We start from the raw sequence: 13,548 nt of genomic DNA on the forward strand, positions 1-13,548 counted from the left end.
ACAAGCTTGTCACGCTTACACGGCTCAGATTCAGTGTGTGTGTGTGTGTGTGTGCAGCCGGCAGATCCAGTCAGAGGACCGCAGAGGTCACGACCCCTGTGAGGACGCTCTGGCCGCTCTTCATCTGGCTCAGCACTTCATCAGGAAGGGACCCAGAGAGGTGAGGAGAACACACACACACACACACACACACACACACACACACACACACACACACACACATGACTCCTGCAGAGGGAAGGCTCCGGCCTGTCTGAGGTGTGTGGCAGAACGAGCACTTAAAGGTGCAGTGTGTAAGTTTAGCAGCATCTAGTGGTGAGGCTGTGAACTACAGCTGACAGGAAGTGATGTCGTCGTCTGAGACAGCAGAGAGGAGCCAGTCATGGTTCAACTGTCCCTTTAAGACACTTTCTATATCTATGATAAGCGTGCACTAAAGGGCCGGGTGTACAGTGTGCAGCGCGTGAGCCGTTCACAGTAACTCCTCTGGTCACATGGGTGGACTGACGCGCGCAGAGACCAGTGGCGGGTCATAGTCATGTGTTGCACCGGGTGAACCGACTGAAGGGGAACTGCAATTACATGCAGAACTCAAGAGTGACGTATTCAATCAAACTGGTTAACATTTTAATCTGGATGATTCATTTGTGAATCTGAATCACTGATTCCTCAGTGAATCATTCTGTTGAATCGGTTCTTCTCAGTGAATCAGTTCTGTTGAATCGGTTCTTCTCAGTGAATCATTCTGTTGAATCGGTTCTTCTCAGTGAATCATTCTGTTGAATCGGTTCTTCTCAGTGAATCAGTTCTGTTGAATCGGTTCTTCTCAGTGAATCAGTTCTGTTGAATCGGTTCTTCTCAGTGAATCAGTCGAGCTTCTGAATGAGCTCCTCAGGGTTCATCTCATGGCTCTTAAGGGCTGTATAATGATGAGAGTTGGGGTCACTCATCTTTAGGTGTTTCCAGAGTGATGCTCGTTCCTCCACATGTATCAGTAGAGGGTATTGGCCTAATTCTGCCCTGCATGCGTTGTCCGGCGTGTTCCTCTACTCTCGGGATACTCTTACAGAACTCGGCATGCAGGGCTTCAATCGGATTTCTGTCCCTATTGTTTAAGCTCCTCACAGTAATGAAGACGTAAATTATAACATCTTCATTATGAGGATAATCATAATCTGTGAAGTTATCCGTGAGTAAGCACACTTGGGGGTGGTCGAGTGCGGTCAGTGCTGTTTTGAGCCCATCTGTAAGTGTTTTGGGTGTTGTTCAGCTTACTGGGCTGTGGGTGTGTGTTAGATGCAGAGTAATGTGGCTGTGATGCGATAGGGGTGTTAGTGGTCTGACCGTGAATGCTCTGAAGAGAATATATCTCAGTCTGTGATCATGTAGTCCACTGTTGAGCAACCATGAGATGAGCTGTAGGTGTATCTCCCTAGTGTCCCCTCTGACCCTGCCGTTGACCTCTGACCCTGCTCTCTCTCTCTCAGGTGGTAGAGGATCATCTGGATGACCTGTGGGATGCTCCTGAGGTCGATGACTCTGATCACCAGATCTTGTCTGATCAGCGCTTCAGGTACTCGACTCTTTATCTGACGCGTGACACTCTGAGGACGTTCCTTTCTGACGGTCTCTCTGTCCAATCAGCTCTCTCCGCTTCGGCCACGCCCTCTACGGGTCCGGCCAATCAGCAGTGTTCCTGGGCGGAGCTGTGGAGACCAACGGTTCAGTGGCCAATCAGTGCAGGAGACAGCAGTGCTCCAGTGACAAAGAGGTGTGTGTGTGTGTGTGTGTGTGTGTGTGAGAGAGTGTGTGTAGGTGGTGTGTGTTCATCTGTATCTCACTGTCTCTGTGTGTGTGTGAGAGAGAGAGAGTGTGAGAGAGAGTGTGTGTGTGTGTGAGTGTGTGTAGATGGTGTGTGTTCATCTGTATCTCACTGTGTGTGTGTGTTAGAGAGTGAGTGTGTGTGTGTGTAGGTGGTGTGTGTTCATCTGTATCTCACTGTCTGTGTGTGAGAGTGTGTGTGTGTGTATAGGTGGTGTGTGTTCATCTGTATCTCAATGTCTCTGTGTGTGTGTGTGTGTGTGTTCATCTGTATCTCACTGTGTGTGTGTGTGTGTAGGTGGTGTGTGTGTTCAGACGGCTGGTTCAGTTGTACTCGCTCAGTGTCCTTCGGTTCTCATCATTCAGCAACACACTGAATCACATGACAGCGACGGGACGACAGCAGCACCTGCAGCAGGTACACACACACACACACACACACACACACGACTGTATGACGTTGACGTGAGTGTGTTCCAGGTGTGTGAGGGTCTGAGGCAGATGTGTGTGTTGTATATCGGCCCGCTGCCCGCCGACAGCACAGAGAGAGACGTACACACACTCCTGAAGCACTGCGGACGCCTGCGGACCATACGCCTGCTGCAGCACACACACGGGGTAACATACACACACACACACACAGGGTAACACACACACACGGGGTAACACACACACACACGGGGGTAACACACACACACACGGGGGTAACACACACGAGGGTAACACACACGGGGGTAACACACACACACACACACGGGGTAAGACACACACACACACACACGGGGTAAAACACACACACACACGGGGTAAGACACACACACACAGACACACACATACGGGGTAACATACACACACACACACGGGGGTAACACACACACACACGGGGTAAGACACACACACACACACGGGGTAAGACACACACACACACACAGACACACACATACGGGGTAACATACACACACACACGGGGTAACACACACACACACACACACACACACGGGGGTAACACACACACACAGGGTAACACACACACGGGGTAACACACACACACCGGGGTAACACACACACACACACGGGGGTAACACACACACACACACGGGGTAAGACACACACACACGGGGTAAGACACACACACACACACACGGGGTAACATACACACACACGGGGTAACACACACACACACACACGGGGTAACATACATACATACACACACACACACACACACTGAATGTCTCTCTCTCTCTCTCTCTCTCTCTGTGTGTGTGTGTGTGTGTGTGTGTGTGTGTGTGTGTGTGTGTAGGTTCACGCTGAGGTGGTGTTTGAGCATCTTGAAGGAGCTCAGCTCGCACTGGATCTTCTGAATGGACACCAGATCAACGACTGCACCATCAAGGTCTCACACACACACACACACACACACACACACACACACACACACACACTTCATCAGATTCCACATCACAAGTCAGACTAGAGTTCTCAACGGGCCTGAAAATTACAACCCGACCCGGCCTGTGGCTTTTAAAGCCCGGACCCGATGTAACCCGACACATCAACATAATTATCTGCCCGAACCCGGCCCGAACCCGGCCCACGGCCCGACGCCGCGGCGGATTTTTTTTTTCTCATACACGTATTATCATGACCAGCAGACGGGAATTCAGACCAACCTTTAATGTTCACGCCTTTTAATAATACAAACAATACAAACAACTGAAACAATAAACTTTAAAATATCTAAATAGGCTGTAGTAGCGACGGTGAATTCACTGCGGCAAGTTTACTTTTCACCAACTCCATCTTCTTCGTCTCCAGGCTAGAGGCGTGCGTCAGGTCCGCCCGCCCCTCTCCATGACAGCCAGACTGTCTTTACGGTGAACCGCAGCGATGATTAATACATGTGTGTTTCACTGAGCGGAAAAGATTAAGCCCGAGGTCCGACCCGACCCGAGTCATTTGATTATATTTTCGACCCGAACCCGCGGGTCCCGTCGGGCCGACCCGACCCGTTGAGAACTCTAAGTCAGACTCCATTAGGAATCACACAGATCAGTGTGGACACACACACACACACACACACACCGCTCTGAGGTTCTGCTGTACTGATCAGGTTCGGCGTCCCGTACACGAGCTCTGTCTGGATCTGGACCAGCGTGTGTCTGAGCGGCAGGACGACCCCCTCAACGGTCACATGATCTACGTGTGTAACCTGTCCACGAAACCCCGTCGCCATGACGACCAGCTCCAGACCTTCACGCAGTTCGGCCCCGTTCAGCAGATCAGCAGCGCCGCAGAGCATGCTGGGAAACGCCCCAGACACGCCCTCATCAGTGCGTATGAAGCCCACAGAGCTTCACTCATATCATATCATGGAAGAAGTTGCTGATTACAGCGAGAGAGTCCTCATTATGTGTGTGTGTGTGTGTGTGTGTGTGTGTGTGTGTGTAGAGTTCGCGTGCGCTGACAGCGTTCAGGCCTCAGTGGGCGTCGCCCTCCAGATCGGCAACAGGAAGCTGTCAGTCTGTCGCGCTCTGACTCCGCCCCACATGACCTCATGGACACACACACACCCCGTTACTACGGAAACCAGCCCAGAGCAGGGGGAGGAGTGTGAGGTGAGTGACAGCTGTCAGTCACGCCTGTGTTGTTTCCGCCAGAGCCGTACAGAGAGAGAGTAGCGACAGTGGAAGTGCTCGATCGGCACGTGATTCACGTCAGAGTGACAGAACTGCGATTTCTGGGAATCAGTCATCAATAAATGCACTTATTTTATATATTTATAAAACACACGGACACAGCTTGAGTATGAAGTTACAGCGCTGTTGTTTTTAAAAGATCAGCTGATATCTGAGGAACAGTGTTCGATTAGCGTTATTGCCTTAACTGCTTTCAGGCTGACGTTAGCTGGTATGAACACGCGCTGCTGTGGCCTCTTGTGTTCAGTGTGTGTCTTCACTAGTCTCATGTTCATGACTTTATGACGTTCAGAGAGTACAGGTGATGATCAGCTCCGCACAGTGGGCCGATGGACTATCAGCAGCAGTAGCATGATGGCAGTGTCAAATTTAGTGAAATTAAGCTTATTGTTTACAATTCTTATAATTATATATAGTAATATAATTATTTATATATTATAAATGTTATATACAGTATCTAATGTATAATTCTTACAATACTCATTCATATACACAATATATTCAGGGTTAATAGCTTATATAAACATGTGCACTGCCGTTCACAGGTAATGATGCTGAACGGTCAGCTTGGCGTCACAGGAGTAACTACATGTTAAAATACACTAAAATAGAAAGCAGTTAATATATATATAGTCTCCTCCACCACGGGGATGCTCTGAGTGAGAGCTGTGTGAATGTATGGCTCCCCCCGCTGGTGTGGAGAGTAATGGCTGGCTCAAGGCAGCGGGAGCAATCTAAATATAGATAAAAATTACAACAACAATTTTTTTGAGCTGAAGTATACACAGGTAATCGTCAATTGAATCAAAATGGCTAAAAGCACTCCACCCATGTGTGTTTGCAAACTCAGTTCACTCTAAGTGTATATCAGTAGAGTGCATTTTATTGTTAAGGAATTGTCTATTTAACACGTGTAATAAGGAACAAACTTGATATCCTCATTTTACCACCTCCACCCACCGCTGCTGTCACACGCTATATTTACTATACTTACTATATTTCAGTTCTGAAGCGCTTCAGCCAATCACAGACAGTTCTGAAGCGCTTCAGCCAATCACAGACAGTTCTGAAGCGCTTCAGCCAATCACAGACAGTTCTGAAGCGCTTCAGCCAATCACAGACAGTTCTGAAGCGCTTCAGCCAATCACAGACAGTTCTGAAGCGCTTCAGCCAATCACAGACAGTTCTGAAGCGCTTCAGCCAATCACAGACAGTTCTGAAGCGCTTCAGCCAATAACAGACAGATCTGAAGCGCTTCAGCCAATAACAGACAGTTCTGAAGCGCTTCAGTCAATAACAGACAGATCTGAAGCGCTTCAGTCAATAACAGACAGTTCTGAAGCGCTTCAGCCAATCACAGACAGTTCTGAAGCGCTTCAGCCAATAACAGACAGTTCTGAAGCGCTTCAGTCAATAACAGACAGTTCTGAAGCGCTTCAGCCAATAACAGACAGTTCTGAAGCGCTTCAGTCAATAACAGACAGTTCTGAAGCGCTTCAGCCAATCACAGACAGTTCTGAAGCGCTTCAGCCAATCACAGACAGTTCTGAAGCGCTTCAGCCAATCACAGACAGTTCTGAAGCGCTTCAGCCAATCACAGACAGTTCTGAAGCGCTTCAGTCAATAACAGACAGTTCTGAAGCGCTTCAGCCAATCACAGACAGTTCTGAAGCGCTTCAGCCAATCACAGACAGTTCTGAAGCGCTTCAGCCATTCACAGACAGTTCTGAAGCGCTTCAGCCAATCACAGACAGTTCTGAAGCGCTTCAGCCAATCACAGACAGTTCTGAAGCGCTTCAGCCAATCACAGACAGTTCTGAAACGCTTCAGCCAATAACAGACAGATCTGAAGCGCTTCAGCCAATAACAGACAGATCTGAAGCGCTTCAGCCAATCACAGACAGTTCTGAAGCGCTTCAGCCAATAACAGACAGTTCTGAAGCGCTTCAGTCAATAACAGACAGTTCTGAAGCGCTTCAGCCAATAACAGACAGTTCTGAAGCGCTTCAGCCAATAACAGACAGATCTGAAGCGCTTCAGCCAATAACAGACAGTTCTGAAGCGCTTCAGCCAATAACAGACAGTTCTGAAGCGCTTCAGCCAATAACAGACAGATCTGAAGCGCTTCAGCCAATCACAGACAGTTCTGAAGCGCTTCAGCCAATAACAGACAGATCTGAAGCGCTTCAGCCAATAACAGACAGATCTGAAGCGCTTCAGCCAATAACAGACAGATCTGAAGCGCTTCAGCCAATCACTGACAGATCTGAAGCGCTTCAGCCAATCACAGACAGTTCTGAAGCGCTTCAGCCAATCACAGACAGTTCTGAAGCGCTTCAGCCAATCACAGACAGTTCTGAAGCGCTTCAGCCAATCACAGACAGTTCTGAAGCGCTTCAGCCAATAACAGACAGTTCTGAAGCGCTTCAGCCAATAACAGACAGATCTGAAGCGCTTCAGCCAATAACAGACAGATCTGAAGCGCTTCAGCCAATAACACACAGTTCTGAAGCGCTTCAGCCAATAACAGACAGTTCTGAAGCGCTTCAGTCAATAACAGACAGATCTGAAGCGCTTCAGCCAATAACAGACAGATCTGAAGCGCTTCAGCCAATCACAGACAGTTCTGAAGCGCTTCAGCCAATAACAGACAGATCTGAAGCGCTTCAGCCAATCACAGACAGTTCTGAAGCGCTTCAGCCAATAACAGACAGTTCTGAAGCGCTTCAGTCAATAACAGACAGATCTGAAGCGCTTCAGTCAATAACAGACAGATCTGAAGCGCTTCAGCCAATAACAGACAGATCTGATGCGCTTCAGCCAATCACAGACAGATCTGAAGCGCTTCAGCCAATCACAGACAGATCTGAAGCGCTTCAGCCAATCACAGACAGATCTGAAGCGCTTCAGCCAATCACAGACAGTTCTGAAGCGCTTCAGCCAATAACAGACAGTTCTGAAGCGCTTCAGTCAATAACAGACAGATCTGAAGCGCTTCAGTCAATAACAGACAGATCTGAAGCGCTTCAGCCAATCACAGACAGTTCTGAAGCGCTTCAGCCAATCACAGACAGTTCTGAAGCGCTTCAGTCAATAACAGACAGTTCTGAAGCGCTTCAGCCAATAACAGACAGTTCTGAAGCGCTTCAGCCAATAACAGACAGTTCTGAAGCGCTTCAGCCAATAACAGACAGTTCTGAAGCGCTTCAGTCAATAACAGACAGTTCTGAAGCGCTTCAGCCAATAACAGACAGTTCTGAAGCGCTTCAGCCAATAACAGACAGTTCTGAAGCGCTTCAGCCAATAACAGACAGATCTGAAGCGCTTCAGCCAATAACAGACAGTTCTGAAGCGCTTCAGCCAATAACAGACAGTTCTGAAGCGCTTCAGCCAATAACAGACAGATCTGAAGCGCTTCAGCCAATAACAGACAGATCTGAAGCGCTTCAGCCAATCACTGACAGATCTGAAGCGCTTCAGCCAATCACAGACAGTTCTGAAGCGCTTCAGCCAATAACAGACAGATCTGAAGCGCTTCAGCCAATAACAGACAGATCTGAAGCGCTTCAGCCAATAACAGACAGATCTGAAGCGCTTCAGCCAATCACAGACAGTTCTGAAGCGCTTCAGCCAATAACAGACAGTTCTGAAGCGTTTCAGTCAATAACAGACAGTTCTGAAGCGCTTCAGCCAATAACAGACAGTTCTGAAGCGCTTCAGTCAATAACAGACAGCTCTGAAGCGCTTCAGCCAATAACAGACAGTTCTGAAGCGCTTCAGCCAATCACAGACAGCTCTGAAGCGCTTCAGCCAATAACAGACAGTTCTGAAGCGCTTCAGCCAATAACAGACAGATCTGAAGCGCTTCAGCCAATAACAGACAGATCTGAAGCGCTTCAGCCAATCACTGACAGATCTGAAGCGCTTCAGCCAATCACTGACAGTTCTGAAGCGCTTCAGCCAATAACAGACAGTTCTGAAGCGCTTCAGCCAATAACAGACAGATCTGAAGCGCTTCAGCCAATAACAGACAGATCTGAAGCGCTTCAGCCAATCACTGACAGATCTGAAGCGCTTCAGCCAATCACTGACAGTTCTGAAGCGCTTCAGCCAATCACAGACAGTTCTGAAGCGCTTCAGCCAATAACAGACAGTTCTGAAGCGCTTCAGCCAATCACAGACAGTTCTGAAGCGCTTCAGCCAATCACAGACAGTTCTGAAGCGCTTCAGCCAATAACAGACAGTTCTGAAGCGCTTCAGCCAATAACAGACAGGTCTGACTTGGGTGCAAAACCAATCAAAACTTCCAGTTCAGCTGGGGGGCGGGGCGTTCAAACCGCACTTTGACAGTCAATCACTGGCGCTCGTGTTTAGAATCCGTATCGCTAACGTTTCAATATTTTATTGAATATCAGTGAGCTATGCTCATATTCTGATTTTAAAATGTATTTGTGGCAAATCCTGAAATGGGTCATCCCATTGACCAGAGCACTGAGCAGTTGAAGTAAATAAAAAAACTCGGCTCATAACATGGACACCTGTTATTGCTTGGACGGAGCAAGAACAATGTAAGTGTCTTGAAAACATTAACACAGTTCAGTTGAATGGTAAAGCTCGCCCTCTTTAACAATACAGTTAAACTAAATGTACAAAGCAAACTTTGTACAAAGCTGAAAAACCCTCAACAACAGTGAAATAAGATCGCATGATTTATCTGTCAATCAGATGCATGTGAAAGCAATAGTAGGCTCCCAGCACATTTTCGGTAGAACGAAATAAAAGAGCATTTAAATTTAATGTTAACCATACCCCACTTATTTTATTTATTTATTTAATTTATTTTTTTTACTGGCACTTTTTTATTCATACTACATCTCTCTTTTTTATCAGACCTTTCACTTAACCTTTGCTTTGAAATATGAAATTATTCAAATAAAAACATTCAAATGATCTTACCTGGACTTACTTTTAAAGATTAGTAATAAAACATTTGCTCTTGACAACAGGGAAAGCTAGTATGTTTGCTTAGCATACCGTCAAAAACTACAATTTCTGAGTTTAATATCACGTTTGCTTCAAAAATCAGAATTACTTGAAATTACTTCTGTGGTTTCATGTGTGAGAATATATTATTTTATTAAATTCTATAATACAGGCTATGTTGATTAGCATTGCATTAATGGGTTAGTTCACCCGAAAATGAAAATTAGCCCATGATTTACTCACACATAATTAAATGTCCTGGCTCCTCCAAGTTTTATGATGGCAGTGAATGGCTGGAAAAAATATAAAAACCAAAAAGTGCATCCATTCATGATAAAAAAAATAAATACTCCACATTGCTCCAGTGGGTTAATAAAGGCCTTCGGAAGCGAAGCCATGGGTTTTTGAAAAATTCCCATATTTATAACTTTATAATCTAAAATAACTAGCTTCCACCAGATGACTGTACACATACTAAGCAAATTGACTTGCGCCACAAGAGTAACCTGTGACACGTGTATGATGTAGAATGTAGAGTATCGTAAGCTTAGACGCCTCTCGTGGTTTAAACAAATAGGGCAACAAACTGAAGCTGCTCTTCTATAATATATATATGTTGTGTGTCGGGTCAGGGGTTAGTCTTCCACCGTAAATCGATGCGTATGGTCGGTCGTCTGTCTGAAGCTAGTTATTTTAGATTATAAAGTTATAAATATGGGTATTTTCCTTACACAAACACATGGCTTCACTTCAGAAGGCCTTTATTAACCCCCTGGAGTAAAAGTGGAGCACTTTTATCATGGATGGACGCACTTTTTTGGGCTTCAGATTTTCTCTAGCCATTCACTGCCATTATAAAGCTTGGAAGAGCCAGGACATGTTTTAATATAACTCTGATTGTGTTCGTCTGAAAGAAGAATGTCATATACACCCAGGAGGACTTGAGTGTGAATAAATCAGGGGCTAATTTTCCTTTTTTGGTGAACTATCCCTTTAAAGACATACATCATTATTATGAAAATACCTAAGATATCGCTATCATGTGTTTGTCTTCATGTTTCTTCAGTCAAATGTCTCTATTTGCATGTTATTATATCCATATTGGCATTTCCTGAAACGTCATAAGTGAATCTCTTCTATGAATCTCACTTGTGGACTTTCTGCGTGAGGTATGAATCAGTGTGTGCTGGGCTTCAGTATGAATGAAGCAGATGACATGAGAGTGTGTAGCGCTCCGTATCGCTATCATCTCCCCAGTTTGGGTAAAAATAGAAACATAATACTAAAGTACTTTGTAACGTAGTTACTCGAGTAGTTTTTAAGCAAACTACTTATTTACTCTTACTTGAGTCATATTATTTTTCAGTACTTCTACTTGTACTCAAGTAAATTATTACTTAAGTAGCAATACTTTTACTTAAGTACAATTATTTAGTACTCTTTCCACCACTGTCTATATGGCTCTGGTTTCTGCTAGTGATGAGATGAAATGAAAGTGTCATGTGACCTCCAGGTGTCATGTGACCTCCAGGAGCCAGCGCTGGAGCGCCGGATGAAGAAGCTGGATGGGAAAGTGGGAAAAGTGTTTCGAGCGCTGGAGAGAAACTGCCTGAGCATCGTGATCCTGCCTGGAGCCAGGAGGTACACACACACAGTTACACACACACACACACACAGTTACACACACACACATAGTCACCGTTACACTCTCACTCACAGTTACACACACACACACACACACACACACACAGAGAGAGTCGTGTGTGAGTTAGTGTATCAGTGTGACTCATGTTGTGTGTGTGTGTGTGTGCAGTGGTGGCGTGGATCATCTTGGCCTCTGCTTCGTTCACATCAAACAGACGTGACTCCGCCCAGCCCGCCTGTGATTGGCTGAAGGGATTCCCAGCCCGCCTGTGATTGGCTGAAGGGATTCCCAGCCCGCCTGTGATTGGCTGAAGGGATTCCCAGCCCCCCTGTGATTGGCTGAAGGGATTCCCAGCCCGCCTGTGATTGGCTGAAGGGATTCCCAGCCCGCCTGTGATTGGCTGAAGGGATTCCCAGCCCGCCTGTGATTGGCTGAAGGGATTCAGTGTTTTTACTGTGTTTAAATAGTGTTGAGAATAAAGAGTTTTACCCATGAACAGACTCGCTTCTTATAACCTCCAGCACAGCAGCCATGATGACCCTCACAGCAGAGAACGCTCACAGGGCACAGAGGGCTTTATACTTCAGGAAACACTGGGAAATACTGAGTTTTGCTGTGTCTCCCAGTCTTTACACAGCTCCACATGTGATCTGCAGTACCTGTCGAGAGTTAGGGGTCGGTGATGTGTCTGAGAGCCTCTTCTGCTCAGTTATCTGACCAGAGATACAGAAAAACTGTGAAATATTACTCCAGTGTAGATCAGCTGTTGTCTTTGTTTTCCAGTAAATTATTATTATTATTATTATAATTTTTTTATTACAGTTTGTTGCCGTTAATTAATTAAGAATTTATTGCACGGTTTTATTTTTTCTCCATCTTACACTTTTAACCCTTTTATCCCCACATAATCTTGTGGACAGATCCAGAGACCGGTGTCCTCAGTTTCCACATGACTAAAGGGAAGGGGACGGGGATGTAAACATGCTTCAGTCCATCAGAATCAAAATCTGCTAATATTTACCAAACACACTTTAGCTGGTCAGTGAAAACATGTGGAGATATTTTCTTTGTACTCTGCAAAACATGCTTTTCTTAGTATTTTTGTCTTGTTTCCAGTCCAAATATAGAAATTCTTAAAGCAAGATGCATTTACCAGATGAGTAAAGTGACATAAGTCCTTATTAAGTCCTGTTTTCCGGGGGAAATAAATCAAAATCAAGTGAGTTGATGCTTAAAAAAAGCAAAATGATTTGCCAATGGAGTGAGAAAAATAATGTTAATTCAGACAGAAACGAGATTATTTTTCTGACCCCATGGACAGATCATTTTGCTTTTGTTAAGCATCAACTCACTTGATTTTGATTTATTTCCCAGAGAACACTTTACTACTTCAGTAAATGCATCTTGATTTAAGAAATGTTTGATATTTGGACTGGAAACAAGAATACTAAGTAAGAAGAGCATGTTTTGCAGTGTACTTCTGTAAGTTAAGTTTAGGTTCAAGAGAATTAACAAATCAGATCACAGATTCTTGATTGTTTTGCACTAAAAGCAAATTAAAGGAGATCCTGTAAATGACCAGAGCTTATAACATAAGCAGAGAATTGGTTCCCAAGAGGGTCTGATGCAGGTGTGTGTGTGTGTGTGTGGTGCTGACCCGCGGATGCAGGTGTGTGTGGTGCCGACCCGCGTAACACTGACCTTTCTCTCCTTTAACACCCACACACACACACACCACACACCATATCTGACAGATACGGCGGAAATATGTCATGAGAAATCACACACGTGTGTGTGTGTGTGTGTGTGTGTGTGTGAGACATACACTGACCTCGCACAGAGAAAGGTCCAGCGGGGAGTAGCGTGTTTTTATACCTTTTCTATGTACTAAAATTATATTTTTAATTATTCACATTTTTTAATTCCTAAAAATTTGTTGTTGTTTTTTCTAATTAGGTAAAACTCCTACATAAGTGGGTCACGGCTCGCTGGCCATGGGAAACTGTGGGTGAACCTGTTGTTGTTCCATATGTGCCGTTAACACAGAAACTGCACACATCAGATGGAAAATGTGTTCAGTGCATTAAACCCCAAACCCACAGATGGGACTTCGCTCCTCAACACCACTCATGAGCATCCTCTCTCACACACATCAGGCCACACACACATCAAATCAAGACCTGTTCAAGCTGTTTCGTAAGCTTATACATTACAACACTGGCACGTAGTAGTTCAACACACACAAAGCAGTCATTTTAATAGATGAGGAGAAATAAGGCAACTACACTTCAGCACAGACCGTGAACACAGAACTGAGACACTAACGGCTTCTTTACACCGTGAGCAATAATCAACCGAACAGGGAACAGGCGTGCACCTCAAATGATGAAGCAGAACTCAGCG

At 45.4% G+C, this 13,548-nt stretch overlaps 1 protein-coding gene across 2 annotated transcripts in view; it reads left to right on the forward strand.

Annotated features, from left to right (window-relative positions):
- rexo5 (RNA exonuclease 5) overlaps positions 1 to 11,641 on the forward strand; it is a 16,848-nt gene extending 5,207 nt beyond the window's left edge. The window contains exons 10-19 of one of the 2 annotated variants that reach the window (XM_084106881.1): positions 58 to 160; positions 1,488 to 1,573; positions 1,645 to 1,771; positions 2,120 to 2,239; positions 2,302 to 2,439; positions 3,122 to 3,214; positions 3,932 to 4,151; positions 4,270 to 4,436; positions 11,014 to 11,141; positions 11,314 to 11,641. In XM_084106881.1, coding sequence (XP_083963007.1) covers positions 58 to 160; positions 1,488 to 1,573; positions 1,645 to 1,771; positions 2,120 to 2,239; positions 2,302 to 2,439; positions 3,122 to 3,214; positions 3,932 to 4,151; positions 4,270 to 4,436; positions 11,014 to 11,141; positions 11,314 to 11,365 — 1,234 coding nt within the window. In that variant the 3' untranslated portion in view covers positions 11,366 to 11,641. The remainder of the gene's footprint in view (positions 1 to 57; positions 161 to 1,487; positions 1,574 to 1,644; positions 1,772 to 2,119; positions 2,240 to 2,301; positions 2,440 to 3,121; positions 3,215 to 3,931; positions 4,152 to 4,269; positions 4,437 to 11,013; positions 11,142 to 11,313) is intronic. The other variant, XM_084106882.1, reaches the window with a different exon arrangement.
- Positions 11,642 to 13,548: the final 1,907 nt, after the last annotated feature.

Source organism: Abramis brama (genome assembly GCF_963993115.1).
Source record: "Abramis brama genome assembly, chromosome: 2".
In the NCBI taxonomy this organism is placed as follows: Eukaryota; Metazoa; Chordata; class Actinopteri; order Cypriniformes; family Leuciscidae; genus Abramis; species Abramis brama.